The sequence below is a fragment of the Rhamphochromis sp. 'chilingali' genome (assembly GCF_963969265.1).
Source record: "Rhamphochromis sp. 'chilingali' genome assembly, chromosome: 18".
NCBI classification, from domain to species: Eukaryota; Metazoa; Chordata; class Actinopteri; order Cichliformes; family Cichlidae; genus Rhamphochromis; species Rhamphochromis sp. 'chilingali'.
In genome coordinates this window covers 26,197,443-26,219,441 of record NC_137945.1, presented here as the reverse complement: position 1 = coordinate 26,219,441, position 21,999 = coordinate 26,197,443, and the positions used below count along the sequence as shown (strand labels likewise).

The 21,999-nt window shown below is 42.8% G+C and overlaps 1 protein-coding gene and 1 long non-coding RNA gene across 4 annotated transcripts in view; both read left to right on the top strand.

Moving 5' to 3' along the window:
• Nucleotides 1-21,999, top strand: part of LOC308385970 (DIS3-like exonuclease 1) — a 27,965-nt gene extending 5,966 nt beyond the window's left edge. For all 3 annotated transcript variants that reach the window (XM_080865219.1, XM_080865218.1, XM_080865217.1), the window contains 13 exons: nt 1,009-1,087; nt 1,197-1,370; nt 4,136-4,305; nt 4,839-5,000; nt 11,019-11,266; nt 13,286-13,378; nt 13,461-13,749; nt 16,182-16,417; nt 17,602-17,756; nt 17,932-18,110; nt 18,201-18,346; nt 19,010-19,181; nt 20,752-21,999. In XM_080865219.1, the coding sequence (XP_080721345.1) occupies nt 1,009-1,087; nt 1,197-1,370; nt 4,136-4,305; nt 4,839-5,000; nt 11,019-11,266; nt 13,286-13,378; nt 13,461-13,749; nt 16,182-16,417; nt 17,602-17,756; nt 17,932-18,110; nt 18,201-18,346; nt 19,010-19,181; nt 20,752-21,069 (2,421 nt within the window). In that variant the 3' untranslated portion in view covers nt 21,070-21,999. The remainder of the gene's footprint in view (nt 1-1,008; nt 1,088-1,196; nt 1,371-4,135; nt 4,306-4,838; nt 5,001-11,018; nt 11,267-13,285; nt 13,379-13,460; nt 13,750-16,181; nt 16,418-17,601; nt 17,757-17,931; nt 18,111-18,200; nt 18,347-19,009; nt 19,182-20,751) is intronic.
• On the top strand, nt 5,007-7,252 carry LOC308386022. Its single transcript, XR_013969693.1, has 2 exons — nt 5,007-5,252; nt 7,055-7,252. It is a non-coding gene; the product is annotated as an uncharacterized lncRNA (long non-coding RNA).

Genomic DNA, 21,999 nt, shown 5'->3' with positions numbered 1-21,999 from the left:
GAGAGAGACAGAAAAAACACATCATTATTATTATTATTATTATTTTAAAAAGTCATAAAGGGATTGGCAAGTTACTTTCAGTGAGTCCCCAAGCAAAACATGGCTTAGTATTTGGGGTAGAGACCTTTGTTGCCAGTGGTAAGACTTTTCTTGGTATCAAGTGGAGTAGTCAGAGGGTGACGATGGGGAGAAAGAGTTTCCTGAGGCAGATGGACATCTGCGTCTAAAGGTCAAAGGTCACTCTTTCGAGGATGCCAATGTTCACATTTTGGACAGAGAGGACAGATGGTTTGAAAGAGGAGTGAAAGAAGCCATCTATGTCCACTGTGAGCGACCATCTTTGAACAGAGGCGGGGCTTACGACACCAACTCTCTGCCATCTATAATCCAGTTTTGAGATCCTTCCCAGACGCCTTAACGCCCACTCACATCCTGGGCCATCTGACCTCAGGAATTCGCATGATAAGGTGGGGCCAGGTTTCACAATGAACACACCCGAAACTCTGGCTGATTGGGACCCACACCCAGTTTCACACCTTGGCTCAGGCGATTAGAGGATCATCAGGGGGTCCTTTTGTCCCTCTGTGGGGGGATACTCCCTCTAGGTTTATATCTGGGACTCTCCACCATTTGACCTTAGAACTGAAGAAGCTTCTCGGATGAGAGGTGAAACGTCTTCAAGCAACTTAAAGAAGTCCAGACGCTTTTCTTTGCAAGCTCCTTTGACTACGATGACCTGGATGACTGAGAACCTTCACAGACAGTTTTTGGTTGATATTCTATCGCTCTCCATTAAATGAAACTAACATTAAAGAAATAACATGAATAATTGTTCTTTCTTTGTAACTGAGGAAACCTACAAATTCAGCAGTGATAATTATTTCCCCAACTGTACCTGAGCAGGTATGGAGATGTCACAAAGAGAAGGCAGTGGAGTTTTTCACCAGATTGTTTAACACAACCTCAGTGGCAGAAGAGTAAATGTCTTGTTTCATTCCTTTTTACTAGGGTACACTGAATGTTAACAAGCATCGGGCACAGAACGAGGCTTTCGTCAGGCCGAAGAACTTCTCAACCAAGAGCACAGGTGAAAACGCCTTACATTTTCAAAACAGGTGGAACAGACACATTAAACTTATATTTGCTAGACGTTTCTGATCTCTTCTCCCGACTTTGACCCCCCCTATCCATCTTAGATCTGACTTGGGATGTGCTTGTGTATGGTCGAAAAAATCGAAACAGAGCGGTGCATGGGGACGAGGTTGTGGTGGAGTTGTTGCCCAAGAACGAGTGGAGAGGGAGGGACACAGCCCTGACTGATGGGGATGAAAAAACTGGAGAGGACAATGAGAGTACACCTCTGCCAACAGGTGGGAATGTTTGTACTCCATTCATTCACATTTGATTTATTTTTGTATTTAATGATATTTTGTGTATTATATTTTCTGTCTGATTTGCCTAAAATATGTTCAGGATATCTCACAAATAAGTAATGAAAACAATGAAGCATCTTGATCGAACCACATGAATGGTTCGATCCGTGGCTCCCCGAGTCTGCAAGCCGAGTATCTTTGGGAAAGATACTAACCCCAAGTTGCTCTCCGATGCATCCATTGGAGTATAGTGAGTGTGAATGTTGCTTAGTAAGCACTTAAACGCATAGAAGGAAGTGCTTGTGTGAATGGGGTGATTGGGTAAGAGTAGAAAAGAGCTGTATAAGAATTAGTCCATTCACCATTCTTGTTTATATCACCTGCATGAAGCAACATTATAAGAACATATTTGGGTGAAATAACATTTGGAAGCTATTTTCTGGACAGGCATTCACAATTAAACTTTTTTTAAAGTTGCTACTGATTTTTATTACAGTTCTGGTGTAATTTGGCACAACTGAACCTCTTCTCCATGGTTCCATTCGTCAGGGAATAGCTTCTTGACAGCCACATTTCCAGAGATTCAAATAACGATGAAGTTTCGTCGAACAACTCAAGGGCCAAATGCATCTCTCAGGTTCTGTGTCACGTCTTTGCTGGTTTTTCCTGCTTTTTAATGACATGGCAGATATTGTTCATCTTCTGTAGAATTTTTTTTACGTCTGACACCTTTTCTTTCGTCCAATACAAAAGAAAGTTTTAAGTCTAGGAGACACAAATGGCAGGGAACGCATCCTGAGCTTCCACTAACATACAGTTCCCTTTACCAAACACAACAGAACAGAGACAGACGGGGCCCCATAAGTTTGCCAGTGTAACCTCGCAAATGACAAAAGAGAGAAAGAAAGAAAAACACTAATTAATTAAGCACACAACTCAGGGCCCAGTATTCAAAAGGCGAGGAACACTCCTGCAACTATACACGTGGACTCGCACAAATAATCAATAATCTTTTCAGCTGTGGCAGACCTAGAACAGGGAGGGATAGTTCAGGTGCAAAAATACTGTTTTAGCTTGTCACACTTTTAATTTGGCTAATGGGAACACCCTGTGTTTTTACATAAAAAATATGCAACACATAAAATACATTTTAATCTAACTGGAGGCAATTGACCATTGTTAACCCTTCTTATTGTTATTATTTTTACACACGAGGTCCTAAGGACAAAAAACTTCCCCCCCCTGCGGGCGGTCAATCCTTCAAGCTCAGGTCCTCTACCAGAGGCCTGGGAGCTTGAGGGTCCTGCGCAGCATCTCTGCTGTTCCCAGGACTGCGCTCTTCTGGACAGAGATCTCAGATGTTGTTCCCGGGATCTGCTGGAACCACTCGCCTAGCTTGGGAGTCACCGCACCGAGTGCTCAGGTTACCACGGGGACCACTGTTACCGTCACCTCCACATCTTCTCAAGCTCTTCTCTGAGCCCTTGGTACTCTAGCTTCTCATGTTCCTTCGTCCTGATGTTCCTGATGATTGCTAAATCTGTCACTACAGCCGTCTTCCTCTGCTTGTTCACCACCACTATGTCCGATTAGCCATCACCATTTTGTCCGTCTGTATCTGGAAGCCCCGAAGCATCTTAGCTCGGTCATTCTCCATCACACTAAGGGGCGTCTCCCGTTTTGACCTCGGGACTTCCAGGCCATACTCGGCACAGATATTCCCTTTATACTATGCCGGCCACTTGGTTATGGCGTTCCATGTATGTCTGCTAGCATCTTGCACCCTGTTGTTATGTGCTGGATTGTCTCAGGGGCATCTTTACGCTTGTATCTGGGGTCTTGACTGACTGGTCTGGTAGACCCCAGCCTCTATGGATCTTGTACTTATGGCTTCATGTGCTGCCATTATTAGTGCCTCTGTGCTCTATTTCAGTCCAGTCCAGCCACTGGTAGGATTTCTGGATGTGAGCTAGTTCTTTTATCTGTTGGTGGTACTGTGCAGGATCCTGTCCTTCCATGATGGTTCCTCTTCTTGCTCCTCTTTCTTGGGTTTCTGGTGCCTGAGGTATTCACTAAGCACACCTGAAGCCCCTACCAGTCAAAAGTGTGGACACGCCTTTTTTTTAGTGGTTTTTCTGTCATGGCCTGGTACTTCTACATAGTAGATTCTCACTGAAGGCATCAAAACTATGAATGAACACATATGTAATTATGTAGTACATATGTATATACCGGCTCCCCCCCAGTGCTGCGTTCTTTCTCCTCTGCTCTTCTCCCTGTACACCAACTGCTGCACCTCCACCCACCAGTCTGTCAAGCTAATCAAGTTTGCAGATGACACCACCGCTATTGGACTCATCTCGGACGGGGACGAGTCTGCCTACAGGAGGGAGGTTGAACGTCTGGTGTCCTGGTGCAGCCACAACAACCTGGTGCTGAATGCCCAGAAGACAGTGGAGATTATTGTGGGCTTCAGGAAGCACACAGCCCCACTCCCCCCCATCATCCTGACTGACACCCCCATCACCTCTGTGGACTCATTCCGCTTCCTGGGTACCACCATCACCCAGGACCTGAAGTGGGAGCCTCCGTCACCTCCGTCATAAAGAAGGCTCAGCAGAGGATGTGCTTCCTGAGGCAGCTGAAGAAATTCAACCTGCCAACACGGACGATGATGCAATTCTACACCGCAATCATCGAGTCCATCCTCACTTACTCCATAAATGTCTCTCTGTACTGATGTCTGACATTTAACCCCACAGGTCGTATTGTAGGGATCCTGCAGAGGAACTGGAGAGACTACGTGGTAACTTTCCCCACTAGGGATGGGATTCAGTCCCAGAGCAGGAATTCCCAGCGGATACTGACCATACCTTGGGACCAGCGTATTCCTAAAATCCGCATCAGTACTCAACAGGCTGAAGCTCTGCAGGTCTGACTTGACTTACATCTATAGGTTGATTTTATTTTCATGATGTACATTATGGCTTAGTCACATGAGTAAAAATAGGACGGCACCTGCCTTGTAACAAAGAAAAAACGCTGCTTTTCCAGTGATTGCAGTGAATATTTTGCATTCAGCGTTCAATTACAAGTAGTTACGGCAACCAACTGGTCGATCAAAGGTTGAGAATACAACACTGTCAACCTCTGGATGAACGCTTTCAAGGTGATTGCCTTGAAAAGCAGGACTCTATCTCCAGACCATCTTATCACCATTTGATTGGTGTTTTGCACCCTTTAAATAAAAGTAACTGACTGAGAGTAGTTGCAGAATTAGTCCCCGTCTTCCAAAGAAGCATTTCAAAGCCAACAATATTGCAAATTCATTGCACATAGCAACACCGATCTTGTTTGCGCTCCAGTCTCTAGTGTTACTATAGCATTATGCTTTTGTCTCATAGTGTGACCAGTGTTTACTAAGTGCTGTCTCATTTCTATCCCTGTCTTCTCATCCTCACCGAGGACCACAGAGTTGTGGTGCGCATTGATTCATGGGAAAGCACGTCATTCTATCCCAACGGCCATAGTGTACGGGTTTTGGGTCGAGCTGGAGAGCTTGAGACTGAGGTCCAGACCATCCTCCTAGAGAACTGCATCCATATTCTTCCTTTCTCAGACGCACAGGTGAGAGCACCTACGTTAGAGATAAATTCAAGTTTTTACATCTCTAAAAGGCAAATTCCACAAGCCTATATAGTATGTTTCACCTTTCGTATTTAGCTGTTGTGAACCCATCAGCAATTATTGTGAATATAAATATTATGATAAAATGTGATTTTTTTTTTATGTCTATAAATTGCAATTAAACAGTTAAATTCAACCATAATTGACGCAAATGGTGGCAAATACCCATCTACACAGTTTGGAAATACTTTGGTGAGTAATTTGCTTCATCCTGTGTGATAAAACTTGCAGGATTCTAGTAAGTTAAGTAATTTCAGAAAATATGTTTTTGTTACTAATTCCCAGCTCTGGTTGTACTTTGGATGTAGGTTTTTGATTGTTAAGGATTAATAAGCTTCAGAATTGTCCAAAAACAGCTGGACATTATTAAAACATTATTACCAAATCACCAAGCAGTGAAAGAACCCTAGCAGCTCCATATACCAAAAGCTTGGGGAAAAAAAGAGTCTGGACTTTTTCTTGAAGATGTTTCACCTCTCATCTGAGAGGTTTCTTCAGTTCTAGGAGAAACTGGTGCAGAGTCCCAGATTTTAAGCCCTATGGGAGTGTCCCCCAGGAGAGATGGACCCCCTAATGATCCTCTACCTAATCACACGAGCCAAGGTGTGAAAATGGGTGTGGGTCACAATCAGCCAAGTATTCGGGTGAACCCACTGTGAATCCTAGCCCCAGCCTATCATGTGATTTCCTGAGGTCAGATGGCCCAGGATGTGAGTGGAAGCGTCTGGGAAGGGATCTCAAAACTGGATTATAGATGGCAGACAGTTGGTGTCGTAAGCCGCTGCCTCTGTTCAAAGATGGTCGCTCACAGTGGACATAGATGCCTCTTTTACTTCTCTTTCAAACTATGTCTTCTGACAGCTGAGTCTTGTCTCATTTTAAGAGCTTCCTTTACATGTGTGTGTTCCCTCTTTTTTCCTTCAGGCTTAGAGGGAACATGTTCTGCCCGGTGGTGTAGGGTCCTGATTACTCAAAGTTTGTGTTCCAGAGGGTGATGGGAGTCAAACAGGAGGTACTGGTCCGTGTGTGTGGGCTTCCAGTAAACTTCATGTTGAGGTTTCCGTTCTCTTTAATGCGCACGGCAAAGTCCAGGAATGGCATACTGTTATCCTTTGTGTCTTCCCTGGTGAACTTTGTTTTTATCCACAGCGTTGATGTAAACAGTGAAGGATTCTACTTCCTGGGTTTTGATTTTGACCCATGTGTCATCAACATATCTGTACCAGTGGTTAGGTACTGTCCCTTTAAAAGAGCCAACAGCCTTTCTTTCCACCAGTTACTCCTAGACCTGAAGAAGCTTCTGACAGGTGAAACGTCTTCAAGGAACTTATAGAAGTTTGGACGCTTTTCTTTCCAAGCTCCTTAGACTACGATGACCTGGATGACTGAGAACCTTCACAGACTTATATGACCAAAAGGTTTGCAAGTTGACAGCTCGGTCCATAATAACCCTTAATGTGGTCACCCTACTGTCAGCTTACTTGGCTAAGCTCTTTCAGGACATTGGCCACCTGCTTGATAAGGGCACCTGTATGCATTTTCCCCTTCTCAACCTCATACCAGTGATACTGAGTGGGGTGAGGGAGGAGTAGCTGTCTCTTATTTTTATAGATCCCATACTGGCCCATCAGGCCATTGATGGCAGAACTAGCTTTTCTGTTCCACTACTGGCCATGACCATTGCCTTTGAACATTGACTTGGCGTGATTTTTTTCTTCCACATCCCAAATGGTCAGCACTCTGGGCGTGGCACACGAGTGGCTGATTTAAAATGAAGCAGGTCTCTCTCTGAGAGTCATTGTGAACATTCAGAATGCTAGATCACTTTCTACATGCTCATTTTATGAAGTATTTGAGAGATTCCTTATCTATACTCTGTTTAGGGATGGGTATCGTTTAGGTTTTATCCGATACCGGTACTTTTGAAACTGTGCGGGTGCTTAAATGGTGCTCTAACCGTTGCTTCCTTCTCTCACCCCAACCGGTCGCAGCAGATGGCCCCGCCCCTCCCTGAGCCTGGTTCTGCTGGAGGTTTCTTCCTGTTAAACAGGAGTTTTTCCTTCCCACTGTTGCCAAAGTGCTGCTCATAGGGGGTCATATGATTGTTGGGTTTTTCTCTGTATCTATGAAGCGCCTTGAGGCGACTTTTGTTGTGATTTGGTGCTATATAAATAAAATTGAATTGAATTGAATTGCTTAAAGAATGGAGAACACAAACTTTGTCCAAAAACCTCTTATGTTTTTATTTTTAGCAGTCTCTTTTTTCTGCAAAATGATAACCAAGTTAGCCTTTTCTTTTGATACAACATACCTACTTTGTTTGGAACCGGTGAATAATGGAAAACATGTTTAGCTGTTTGTTTTTTTTGTAAAAAGATAACGGTGTTAGCTTTTTCTGCAGCTACAGGGCATGTATGGTATCACTCTATCAAACAAGAAGACAGTCGCATGTAACTACGACGGTGTTTGCTAGTTCACCTTACATGCATTAATGTAATAACGTGGTTAGCCTACTCAACGTAAATTACACACGAACAACATTAAGCTCCTCACGCAGAGAAGAACGGTTGCTGCTGCATCATCATCCGTCTGCTACACTGGCAGGGCTAGGGGCCAGGACTCTCCTCTTCGGGTTTTTGGGGGATGTTGCTAACTCCAGGTCCAATAACAGGCAACCCACCCGCAGCAGATGTGCTCGGTGTGAAGTCTCGCAGCAAGCTATCAAATACGGCGCATTTCTCTGCTTTTAAAAAAACGCTATTGCGTTGCCAGGTGTTTCATTGGATTCGAGGTGTTACTTCCTTTGCACAGTATCACAGTATCACCTTAAAGCACTTGTTGCTGCTGAGTTTGCATATTTTGCTGTGAAGTACAGCCAGACTTTTGACCGCTTTGCCTTGGACATTTAATCTGTAGCTCTGCTCTCAAAGAACATACGTACCTGGACCCGCCTACTATCCTCGGAAATGTAAAATGATTGGCTAGAATCCAAAGTGTATGACATCTCAAGAAAAAAAAAAGCCACCCGTATCCGGTATACCCGCACCCAATGTTCCCTCTAATTTTTCATGTGTCTGAGCGAACACAGAAACTCCCTGAGCGATCCCTTGGACCACTGTGAGCAACAGCAGACGTGTGCACTGTGGTGACGCCAGCATTGAATCCATGCAAGTTACATGGTTTATTAAAATAATAAAATTACAGCATTTACATTTATGTTAGACTACTTTTAATTAACTATTTTAGCCCACTTACAATGAAAATTTAAAAAAACAAAACAAAAAAATCTTGTTCATGACCTGTGTAGCATGTTAACACTATTGGAAGTAAAAATAACTTGAACTCCAATTTTGAAAACACAAGTTTCTTTTGTTTTTTTTTTCATAAAGCTCTGACTTGTATTATGAGTCTGTGGTCTGGGAGAGAGTCTGTAACTCTGTCTGCAAAATACAGTAAATAATGACCAATGTTGGGTAATTAATTATATAGTTACTTCTTCAAAAAAGTAACTGAGTTATGCAAACAACAAAGTTTTTTGCAGCTGTTTACCTAAAAATGCAGCCAAGGCGTTTTTTTAAATAAACATTTTAAATTATTTAGAGAACAATCATCAAATTGCATCAAATCTGATGCCACACAAATTATTTGTGCCACTCCAAAAATAATTTCTGTCAACTATGAGATGAAGGAGAACAACAGCCTGATACCTGCAGGCCTGACAGCAGCAGATGTGTCACTGCTGTAACACCTGTAACACTCAGCAGTCGCCTCATTGTTCTGACACACACTAAACGTCGCCACGCCGCTTTGCTCGCTAAAACACCGGTGTCGGCACATAAGGACGCTGTCAGAGCCTGTCAACGACATTGATTAGCTGCGTATATACGAATGTGAATCGCATTACTGGCTGGATCCCATACGGGAGCAGCCAGTCACTGACTAACACTGCAAAACAGACTTGTTAAAGTATTGATTTTAATTTCAATTCAGGTTAGATTTTTTTTTTTGTGCGCAACGCAGATTTTCTGTGCGCAGAGACCGTGCCAGCAGTGCGCAATTGTGCACACACACAGCTTCGAGGGAACATTGCCGGTACCCATTCCTAACTCTGTTCCACATGTTATGTTTCCTTCAGGATTAGCTAAATAAGAGAGGATTATTTTCCATTTATTAAACTGCATTTAGCTACTCTTTCGTATCACATTTACTTTGGGAATGCACCAATTGGTCCACATCCTGTTTATGCAGGACCCACTTTTAAACGGTAAATTGCTGAAAATGTAGCCATATATAGCGCTTTTCTGTGTCTTGCACTCCTTTGCATAGATTGAAGCATCTGTGTGTTCCTGTTTTGTTGAGTGTATCTGTCTGTGTGGCTGTTGAAGGCTACTGAGAGTGTGACCTTCACAGTTCACCAGAGGACCATCTATTACATTTGTTAGGTTATGCGTTTTTGATATTATTGCATCCTCACTGGCACACTCAGTCCTTAGTGTGGGCTTACCCTGCTCCATACCTTGTTAAGGATAAAGAACTTACAACCTGGAAGTAGATTATATCTCCCATAGTGAGATACAGAGAATGGTTGCTTACCAGGGTAACTCTGGTTTTCTGAAACCCAGGTGATGTTTGGTTTTCACCTCCAAACAATCGCAGTCAGAGATCAGGTGAAAGAGGAAAGAGCAGAGAGCGTCAAAATAAAAGGGAAATTATGGGAGCAAACACCAGAGTTTAACAATTGTTCATCACTAAATACAGTACAGATATTTTAATAAGGAGAGGTTATTTGAAAGAATGAAATTGATTTACTGATGAACAGAATTTAAACAGGTGATTTGCCGTTAGACTCAGATGGCCTATCTCAGCGGAACAGAACCCCGTCTGTGAAAAGGATTAGAGCAGGAGCCCCGAGAGCCTGGAAGCTGGTGGTGGAATGGTTGAATGGAGCATGAGTGATGAGATGAGGCGTGTACAAGGAAGAATAACCGAGGACACAGCATGAATGCTGATTGGCCTGGAGAAGGTGATTGGACTAGACCACTTCAGGAACGCCTTTAGCCACACCTCACCAGGTGTAGACAATCGGCAGTTAAACCTAGGCAACACCTGAAGACAACTGCATTTCCACTGTAAGGAGTGTAAGGGTTGCAATGGGCTGTAACAAAGGACAAGCACAGATGAGTCCACTATCATAGACTGGAACATCATTCATAACTTTTTATGTTATAAAGGGGGTGGCAGTAGAGCTTCTGTGATTGGTCACATCAGAGAGTGCTTGGTTATCAGAGAGTTACCATAGTAACCAAAGGTTTTAAAGATTGCAATATAGCTATTGTTGTCCAGAGGGGCCGATGGTGCGATATGGCAGCCTCGCTTCTGTCAGTCTGCCCCAGGGCAGCTGTGGCTACAACTGTAGCTGCCTCCACCAGTGTGTGAATGTGAGAGTGAATGAATAGTGGCATTGTAAAGCGCTTTGGGTGCCTTGGAAAGCGCTATATAAATCCAATCCATTATTATTATTATTATTATTATTATTATTATTATTATTATCAAATCAACAAAATATTAAAGAATCATTAAATATGTGGAATAGTTCATTCTTTCCTTTTTTCATCAGTGGTTTACACACTGGCTTGCAGGCAAAATGTCACTGGTTCGATTGCAACCGGAGATACAAATCAGGGTTGTGCCTGGAAGGGCATCTGGTATAAAACTCTGCCGTATCAAAAGATGCTGAGCTATCAGGTGTGGTGACCCCTTGTGACAAGGGAGCAACTGAAAGTGAAACACTGTTTTGCTTTGTCTTTGTGTAAAGTGTCCTTGAGTGTTTTGAAAGGCGCTTAATAAAATGTATTATTATTATTATTATTATTAATGTTTTGTATAGAATCATAACAAAATGTGAAAAGTTCAAAAGACTATGCGGCTGTTTAGCTGTGCCTGTCCGTCTGCCATCAGCTGAGAGAGATGCCGGTCAACTCTCTGGAGAAGCCGTGGACGGTAGACCCCTCTGAGGTGGCAGAGCGGCGGGATCTTAGGGACAGTCGCCTGGTGTTCAGCATCGATCCACGCGGCTGTGAAGATGTAGACGACACGTTGTCTGTACACAAGCTCCCCAACAGAAGGCTGGAGCTGGGAGTTCACATTGCTGATGTCACTCACTTTGTCAAAGAGGGTTCGCTCACAGACTTGGAGGCACGTTCAAGGTGAGGAACTGGTTGGAGTGGTTGGGTAGAGTAGGTGGGATATAAAAGGATAAAAGAAAATTACAGCATCTTGCATAAGTGTTCAGAGGAACTTTCAGAAGTACAAAGAGGCAAGAAAGTTGTTGCCTGAATTAATGTTGCATCAGCAGCATGCCTTGTAGCGCAATTATAAATAACACAGAGGGCCACCTTAAATAAGGCTCGTGTCTGATGTGAAGCATTAAGCCTTAAATGTCTATCATTTAATCACATGTAGAAGGACTTCACAGGGTCCATGATGGCTTTGAAAGTATCACTGGCACCAGGAATTGAACCAATGGTCAGCACGTTGTTGGTTCAATCCCTGGTGCCTTCGGGCTTCATGTTAAAGTCACCTTGCACAAAATACTTAACCCCCAAATTTCCCTGGATGCATCCGTTAGTGTGAGTGTGCATGTGAGAGAAAATGCTTAAAGGTATAGACTAACGCGCTGTATGAATATGTGTGCGAATGGACGAATGCTGGTCGTGCTAAAAGGTGGTTGGGGTTCTCACAGTAGAGAACTGCTACACACAGAACACAGTGGTCCATGTTGTTACGAAGAACTTGTGCTCATTTTGAGTACGATGCCATTAACAGGACAGGGGAATGTTTCCGCTGTGGGAAAGCCTGAGTGATTTTCACTGTGGCCTTCATAAACATATATTACTACGGGACATGGCAGCCATACTTGTACACAACATTCAACCAGAAGGTCATGCAGCAAAAAAAGGAAAAATGAGTCCGCTTCCAACTAAATTAGTTTTATTCTACTGAGTGGTAGAAGTAAAGAACAGTGTGTCACACATCATTTGTTTTCAGATCCCCTTTGTACAGTTACGGGTGTCAGGAAAACACCGGAGGTCACATGATGGCATGTGACCTTGAGTACCTGATGTTAATGGTTTGTCTATAATTGGCTTTCAGTGCATCTTATTAATAAAGAGGATGATGATACAAGACAGTTGAACCACAGTAATAGAACAAGAAGATATTCATCTGTGTTTATGTCCAGATATATGCACATGTTCTGATTTATTTATTTATTTTGTGCTGTATTGTACAAATGAATAAAACTGAGTTTAAAATATCTGCAGTAAATGAAGTGAAGGTCGGGGCTGCAAAAGTAATGCTTGCACTTGATCTCCACAAATTTTCCTTCCTGGGAACATGCAGCGATGACACCATGTGACAGGGAAGCAGCCCAAAAAAATTTGTGTCACAGCTGAACGGCCGACAAATCTGCAGCAAATGCATTCTGCTGTCATCTCGGTGTAATCTCGCTATAATCCAAAATCTCTACGGAATTCTTTCAGCACCTTGTTGAGTCTTGGAAGTGAAGAAAGGAGTGTTCAGAAGGCAGAAGTGTCTAACCCAGTGCTAATAAAATGTATCTGATAAAGTGTAGTCTGCAGATAAATTAGTAAGAAGGTCCATGAAGTGCATGTCGTTTTTTAAAGGCAGCAGCAGCAGCAGCAGCAGCATGTACAGAAGATGATTGAGAGCCGAGTGAGGAGAGAAACTCCGTGTAGACTGTTAACAACGTGCACTTATAAAATAATACTGAAATCTTACTATATATTTTTTATGTTGTGATTTTTAATGTAGTTTTGGTCCTCTGCTTTCTCTCTGACTTACTCTAAAATTCCATTTTACATTTCATAGCTGTCCACAAAGCAGCGTGCAGATCACCCACCTGTCCAGCTCGCCTCCACACTTTAAAGAAGTAAATTAAAATCTCATGATTGTGGTTTGAAGCCTTAAATTCTATTTCAGAAAATGGGGAATATTTATTAAATCATAAGAAAAACATTTTGCTTATTTATTTCATCCTTCCTGACTTATTAATAAACAGAAGGATGAAAATGACAAAGGTGGAACAAACTCTGAATATTTAGTACTTATTTTCAAATTATGTCTCACTTTTGATTAGAAAGAAGATGATAAAGCTGCTGCTTTGATCTCATTGCCTTTTTATATTTATTATGTCACTTCTTAAGGGCTACAACCTACTACCTGGCAGACCGCAGGTACGACATGCTGCCTGCTATTCTCAGCGCAGACCTTTGCTCACTGCTGGGAGGTGCTGACAGGTTAGTAGACTTCCCATCACACGTTTCATTTTCATATGCTTAAAATGCATGCTAGTTGTGTAACTGACACTTTCAAATTCAGGTATGCAATGAGCGTGCTTTGGGAGCTTGACGCAGAATCCCTTGAAGTCCAAGAGGTCTGGTATGGTCGTACACTCATCCGCTCCTCCTATCAGCTCCACTACGAGCTGGCTCAGGCGCTCCTCAACGGAGAACAGGTTGAGGTAGCGGAACTGGCCAACCTGGGTCCTCAGGAAAAGGGTTCTAAGCTAGCTCAACTCACTGAGGCACTTGAGATGCTCACACATGTAGCCAGACATCTTCGGGCAAAGAGGGACAGAGGAGGAGCGCTGGAGCTGGAAGGAGTGGAGGTATGATTGGTTTCTTGTATCTTCATAGAGTATTTTGTGTGTTTTGGTAATGTGTGTACTTAACAGTAAGACTATATAAATAAAGACTGCAAACATTTAAGGTTCATGTTCTTAATTGAAAGCGTAAGCATGTTATAGCTGAGTGTCTAACCCTAACACATCGTCACTACTGACGTCTAACATACGACACAAAATGATTCAATGAATCTGAAGTGAATCAAACAAAGTAAACCGTGCACATAGCTTCAGTGGAGAGAAATCCATTCTGCACATTAAAAACTGGAACCACTATCTTTCTCGCACATTTCAGCTGCAGAAGATTCTCCCTTCTAAGCTTCTGTCTAAGTGAAAGTTTGACTTAACCTCTGTGTTTGGTCATTTTGTCAGATGACATCATGGTTAGAAAATTCAGTATCAGTCACCCCGAAACACTTCATACAGCCGAGGGGAGGAAATCAGGTCAAAAGACACCTGTGGAAAAGGGCCAGGGATTAATGATAACTAATGATTAAATGGAGATTGGTCTATAAACATGTAGTCAGTGATAATGATGACAAAGAGGTGATGATGATGTTCGGCGTCATCATGAGAATCCCCCAGCTGCCACGGTCTATTGCAGCATAACTAAGGGAGGATTCAGGGTCACCTGGTCCAGCCCTAACTATATGCTTTAGCAAAAAGGAAAGTTTGAAGCCTAATCTTAAAAGTAGAGATAGTGTCTGTCTCCTGAATCCAAACTGGAAGCTGGTTCCACAGAAGAGGGGCCTGAAAACTGAAGGCTCTGCCTCCCATTCTACTTTTAAATACTCTAGGAACAACAAGTAGGCCTGCAGAGCGAGAGCGAAGTGCTCTAATAGGGTGATATGGTACTACAAGGTCATTAAGATAAGATGGGGCCTGATTATTTAAGACCTTGTATGTGAGGAGCAGGATTTTGAATTCTGGATTTAACAGGAAGCCAATGAAGGGAATCTGCTCTCTCTTTCTAGTCCCTGTCAGGACTCTTGCTGCAGCATTTTGGATCAGCTGAAGGCTTTTCAGCGAGTTTTTTGGACATCCTGATAATAATGAATTACAGTCGTCCAGCCTGGAAGTAATAAATGCATGAACTAGTTTTTCAGCGTCACTCTGAGACAGGATATTTCTAACTTTAGAGATGTTGCACAAATGGAAGAACGCAGTCTTACATATTTGTTTAATATGTGCATTGAAGGACATGTCCTGGTCAAACATGACTCCAAGGTTCCTCACAGCGTTACTGGAGGCCAAGGTAATGCCATCCAGAGTAAGAATCTGCTTAGATACCATATTTCTAACATGTTCAGGACTCAGTACAATAACTGAATGAATTTAGACGCAGGAGTCTTCCAGGTCTTTATGTTTAGTTTGGTTTTTTGCTGTGTTATTTACAGAATTACAGATGGATACCATATATTTCTTTTCATCGATAATAAATTATAGTACGGTCTAATAGAGACGTTATTTTTAAAATCAGGCGTCTAAGCAGAACACGTTCCTCAGCAGAAAACATTTTATCAGAAAGTCATTTCAGTGAGAATATTGGAATAAAGAAACCAAGCACTCCACTGTGAAACCACTGACAGTTTTCACATTAGATCACAGCCATTTATCTACAGCGGCTGGTCGGCCATCTGTTAAAACCTCATATGGACAATTCCTGTTGTTCTATAAGATGCTCTCTAATAGGATGTCTTGGATTTATTTATTATTCAGTTATTGCATTCCTGTTATGGCTGTACGCACACAGAATATTGATATGAAGTAAAAATGATTCTCTCGGGTTGCTTCTGGGATAGTGGAAAAACCAATATATTTCTAAAAGTGTGTTTAATGATTGAGCTGCCACCCAAAAATCAAGTTCTTATCTTGACAAAGCTGGATTATTGACCGCTGGTGAAACATCTGTTGTCCTGAAGGATAAGGACAACAGATGTTTCATCTTGATCTATTATATAAAACGGCCAAAACTGTGTTCAAATCCAAACTTTCTGGCTTCTTTTGGTTCCTGCTGAAGTGCTTTGGGTCCCCTCAGTTCATCCTTAGTCTGAGAAAAGTTTTGTTCTCTCTTTAAGGCACATTTCCTTTGAGCTAACTTAAACTCTGATTGGCTGTCCACTATAAACAAAAAGCATGAACAGCAGATCGGTGGAGTTTCTGTGCCCATGAGCAGAGCTGTGTGCCTGTTAGGGATATGTGTTCTTACTGGTATGATAGAGAGCTGAACGTAGGAAAGACAGTAGACTGTTTTCAGGTTGAGATTCATTCACATTTGGTTCTCCGTGCAGCATTTGTTCCGGTGGAATGGTGCATGTTCAACTGAGTTAAAGTAAACTGTAGTAAAATGTGGCCCACTGATGCATTTTCATATTCTTTTTCATTGAAGTCACGTTAGAAGCATTTTCCCTTTTCAGGTGGGTGCCCAGCTGGATGAGGAGAGGAACATTACGGCCCTGGTCCCTCGTCAGCCCCTGGAGGTCCATGAGACCGTGGCAGAGTGCATGATTTACGCCAACCACTGGGTGGCCCGCAAGATCCAGGAAGCTTTCCCCAACCAGGCCCTTCTAAGGTGTCACCCACCACCACAACAGGAGCTATTCAACCAGCTGGTGGACACTGCAAAGGCCAAAGGTTTCACCATTGACACCAGGTAATGTTTTTGACTGTTCAGTATAGAAACTGAGGAAATGCATATTGTAGTCCAACGCACATCATGTTCAGACACACAAGTGTGTGAACCTGAAATGTTTGATAACACGGGGACACACTCAGGTGTCACATGAGCAGTCAGACAAGAAGAAGACATGTTCCTTCAGCTCAGGTTGAGGTTGAAGCCAAATATGCTTCCAAACCAAAGACTAGAACATATGATGAAGCATATCTTGCCTTTGGCTTCAGCTTCACAACAGCTGTCGTGGCAAGGTCGGTCTCCCCGACAGAATTAGTTTCCCCTGCGTCGGGAGCACACGCTGGGCTGTCCAAATCACGGACAAACAGGATCCCACATTCTTGATTTTCAGTTCACAAACACTTCTTATAACGACTAACTACTCCTGAAACTTTGGAGGTTTTAGCTCTTTACACAGTAAAGTTACAGGATAAATATAATTATCAGGCAAAATGTCCTTCGTTTGTTAAAATAATCCCGTCTGATACCACGAGAGGACAATAAATATTTCATTTTCTGTTGTAACCCTTAAACTGAATGGTAATGTAACGACACTCAGGTTTCACTTTTTTACAAAACTAAAACATCACTACTTCCACGTCTGACTGTTTGTAATGGAGGCGGCGTAACCTGGATCCACACTCCGTGCCCAGCGAACGCTCGCCACGCAGGGGGAACACATGCTGTCGGCGATGCCGACCTCGGCACAACGCTGATCCTGCCGCAGTTTGTTCCCCGGTTCAAATCCCGGACAAACAGGATCCCACAGCTGTTTATGCTTTTAAACCCGTTTTGCACAGAGAGCAGTGTTGAATATTCTCACACGGGAACAAAACAAACAACTCAAATAATTAAAGATGGTTTGTTTTTCTGTTTTTTAAAAGAGGCAGTGATTTATTTAATTACAACCTGTAATCTATTACAGTTAACTTTTATTTGTTTAACTGTTTACAAAAGGTCTGAGGATCTGAGGCGTGGAATGAACTGCAATGGAGTTTGAAAACAAAATATGAATGTGCGGTTGCAGGATTGTGGTGGGGGGGGGGTTAAACCAACAGCAGAACCGGTCCCAGGACAAGAGACATGGTGATGCAAGTAGCTTTGTGTCACTGACTGCTGAGATGAGAGGCCTCACTCATCCCTGGTTTCTGGCTCTGTTCCTTCAGGTCCAACAAGGCTTTAGCTGCCTCACTGGACCGAGCTGTGGACCCACAGGACCCCTTGGTGAACAGGTTGTTCAGAATGATGGCCACCACTGCTATGTCACAGGCTCTGTACTTCTCCACTGGTGCTCATCCTCAAGACCAATACTACCATTATGGTACGATACCGCTGCACAGCTTTTATTGGCTGCACTAGAGTTTCAGTGTGACTGTGGGTCAGTCCATCCATCACACGTCTGCACACACTTGTCCAACGTCTGTTGTTTGTGAAGAATTATTCGACTGAGAACTAGAAAGAAGGCTAACGTGCTGATATTTGCTTCGTTGTCGTAGGTCTGGCTCTGGATCGCTACACACACTTTACCTCACCCATCCGTCGGTACGCAGACATTGTCGTGCACCGCCTTCTTACCGCAGCCCTGCACATGCAGAGGGGCGTTGTATCTGGTAAAGCACCAGCCAGTAACAAAGAAGTGGAGGAAATGGCTCACCATGTCAACAGCAAGAACAGGGTCAGGGGTGTTTTATTGTTTGTGTTTTTCAATGATTCACCTCTTACTCTATTAACAGAAGCTGTGCTGACGTCTGTGTTTCATTTGCAGGCAGCACAGGCAGCCCAAATGCGATCCACAGCACTGTTTCAGTGTCTGTTTTTCAGAGAACGAGACCCTCAGACAGACCCGTGCTGTGTGGCTGACGCTGTTGTCTACTCCATTCGAGACAACGGTGTCTTGGTGTTTATCCCAGAGTAAGAACCGTCAGTCCTGTGTTTTGTTCTGCAGTCTTCTTCTTTTCCTTTGTTTAATGGAGCTGTACAGCAGCTCACAGACGGCCAACCACTCGTGTATTTTTAATAGACGAATTCAAAGTTTATGACAATGAATGAATTTGTTGGAAGATGTAATTGCACGCTAATCAATGTATATTTAACAGTATACACGCTAGTTTTATTTTCTCTTAAAAAACCTCAAAATGAGTTTTAAATTGTATAAATTTACTAAACTAATTCCTTAAACATTTATTGTGAGCAGGGAAAATCGGCTAAAACCCCGAATCTTTTCTCTACCAGGCTTTAAATAAGTTAATTGCATTGCTGAAGTTGAGTCTGTGGGGAGGGACGGTGCTTTGGAGCCAGCCTTGTGTTTGTGGCACTTCTACGTTAGCTTAGCTAACCTCTGGAGGTTGCTGCTTGTTTATTGCAAGGAAAGTGTAATTTAATAACATCAGTGTTCTCCATGCTTGTGGTGTTACAGGGATATGCAATATTAACAGTTTATTAAAATGTAACCTGTGGTCATTTTGAGAAGGCTGTAGAATCCATGTAATGATTAAAATCACAGGGCGCAAAGCAGGTTGAGTAATATCACTGAGTAAGTAAGGCTGCCTCTGACCACAGCCATGTTGTTCACAGGTATGGTGTGAGGGGGCCTGTGTATCTGAAGAACAAAGAGGGCCTGGTGGTGGTAGCGGGACAGGACGGCAGCTGTGATTGGCAGGGTGGCACTGTGCGAAAATACCCGGACCGCATTACCACCACCTCCAGCTGTGGCACCTCCACCTTCAAACTGTTTGACCACATCACCGTAAGTCACAGAAAACGCTAATCAATCATTTTAGAAGGTTTCCAGCAATGCAGCGCCTAAAGGCGACGATTCCAAATATATATGCATGAGTGTATATGAATCACAGGTTCATACGACTACTGGATCTTTTGTGGTCCAACATTAAGAGACGTTTTATGATCTTGTTGTGATAAAGTGTTGTGTGGTTGCTGCTTTGTTAGCTAATCTCAAGGTAACAAAACGTCAGTAAGATGAATGAGACGAAAATGCTTCCTGAAAATAAATCATTTAAAGTTATTCAGTTTATTGTTTTTAAATATTATATGAAAACAAAAACATAAGTGTGGGGGGGGGGGGAGGCTCTCCTCCAAGACAAGAAATGTAATGCTTCCAGTTTGTGGCGTTTCTACACAAACCTTTTTGTAAAGGGAGATAAAAAATGACAGTGGGCGGTAATTGTTTTCACATAAACGCCTTTAAACGCTGCACGGTCGCACTCTCTCTCTCGCACTCGATAAATGATCCATTGTTGCTCTGCACACGTTTGTTACCACAAACGTCGCATGCACTTATGTCATTGTCATGAGACACTCTTGCAAACAAACTCACGGTTTAGTAACACAGTAGAGCAGCGTGTTTACGGGACAGTAACAGTAATCTAATTACCTTTTTTGCAACAGTAATCCCTTACTTTACTCGTTACTTGAAAAAAGTAATCTAATTATGCGTTGCTGCCCATCACTGGCGTCAAGTTATATTAAGTTCAGGCATGTTACACACGATGATTGTGAGGAATAAGTGCATGTGATTTAAGCAAAAAGAGCAGGAAACATTACCCTAAGGTTAGCTAACAAAAAGAAACTGAAGTAACGGTGTGTTATTCTCACATCTTTGGCTTTAAGACATGAAAAAGTGACAGAGTACTGCTGCTTCCACTGTTATCAACATCTTTTCTTTCTTTCATGGACTTATCCTGGGGTCATAAATGTCAAAGGGCAAAGGCAATGCTAACAACATAGCTTACTGATGGATGATGATGGATGACACATGTGGCCAAAACAAGATAGAAAGAAACATTAGCCCAAACACAAGTTGTCCACCACAGCATTGACTGCTGTCAAGCTATGATCATATCAAACAAAGAGATGATGATGATATTCAACAAACAAATCAACAAAACAACAACCTCACTGTGACACTTGACCGAGGTCACAGTGTTAATGAATGTTTTTCTCCCCCTCTGCTCCAGTCTCCACGTCGTGTGAATGTTAGAAAGCACAGTAAAGAAAGTTCGTGTACGGATGGATGAACGTTTGTTACATTGGATACGTGTGTGTAACATACGTATCCAATTTATCCTATTTATGAACAAAATTGTGGCACAGTCGGAAACTTCTCCACTCTACACCACTGTCTACTTAGCTGTGACGCTGCGCACAGTGCTGAGAGGACTGCTGTTATATATTACGTCACAAACCTTAAGTGGGCCTGTCTTTGCATAGCATTCCATTAGACTATTTTCAGTAGGTGCCATTACTGTGTAGTGATCGAACTGAGGAATACTGTGACTTACGTTCTCTGCTCTCTTCAGGTTCGTATTTCTGTCCACTCTTCAACTTGCCACGCTGACCGTCTAAACCTCGAGGTCATCAGCAACAAGCCTCACCACAGTGCCAAGTCCCAGCAGCCCAGCCCTCAGGGCCGCAGTCAGCTGGTCAAAGAGGTGGTGCGTCAGAATGAAGAGGCGCTGGCTCAGGAGAAGACAGCCCGGCGCCCCAAACTCTCCAAAGAGGAAAGAGAGTTTCGTCAGAGCAAAACTCCCAGTCTGTACTCTATTCTGGAAGAAATCAGAGAGTTGGCTCTGATGGATCTGGAAAGGGCTTCACGCCTCCCGGCAACAACAGCATAGAAACGCTGTAGCCCAGCTTTACCTCCAAGCAGACACTTGTGAGAACTGCACGCTGTGCGCTAACAGAACGGTGATCATTGAAGATCACTCGTGCTGAGTCATCCAGGTCATTCTTGTAGCTCCAGATTGTGTGTGGACAAACCACACGAGTGTGTGAAGTCACAGGAAAGCAAACACAATATTAAGTAAAAACATGTCCCGCCATCTTTTTAGAAACCAGAGTCAAACCGAATCAGTGGATACGTTTTGTAAAAGTTAGTTTTTAAAATCACATCAAGTTAAACTTAGTTGTAAGGAGGATAGGGAACGTGTTAATGCCAGTGAAGTGTCAGCAGTTACTTTGACAAGACCTAGTACTCACTGCAAATGTGGTTCAATCCTGCAGGAAACTAGTCAACTGCAGCAGGTTAAAGAAGTCTGGTAACAAAAGGCTTTTCTCTCAGCACCAGTGATCTCAATATCTCACTGGTGGGATCAATGTCTTGTGTAAATTAAATGTCTTGTGTTATAGAACCATTTTTGGTGAGTTCACACATATTGTACTACCTGTGACCACTTCATACAAAACCCAGCACGAGTATTGTTCTGGAGATGATAAAACGTCCACTCGTCCATTTTCTTCTGCACGTCCTGGAATCTGTCCCAGCTGTCATAGGGTGAGAGGCAGGATACGCCCTGGACAGGTCACCGGACTGATAAAACTTCATGTCACTCATTAGCAGACTTTAAAATAAACCCGTAGAGTAATGAAATACACCTGAGGTTGGTTGTGTTGGAAGTGATGTATAAAACTAGGATGTATTTATCTTATAGTTTGTATATCAAGAGCCTGTATAGAAGACACCAACACCAAGGACATTTTTATTGTTTGAACTGGTAAATAATCAGAAGCGTTTTTTGGTTTGTGGATTTTAAGATTGTTTTCTAGAA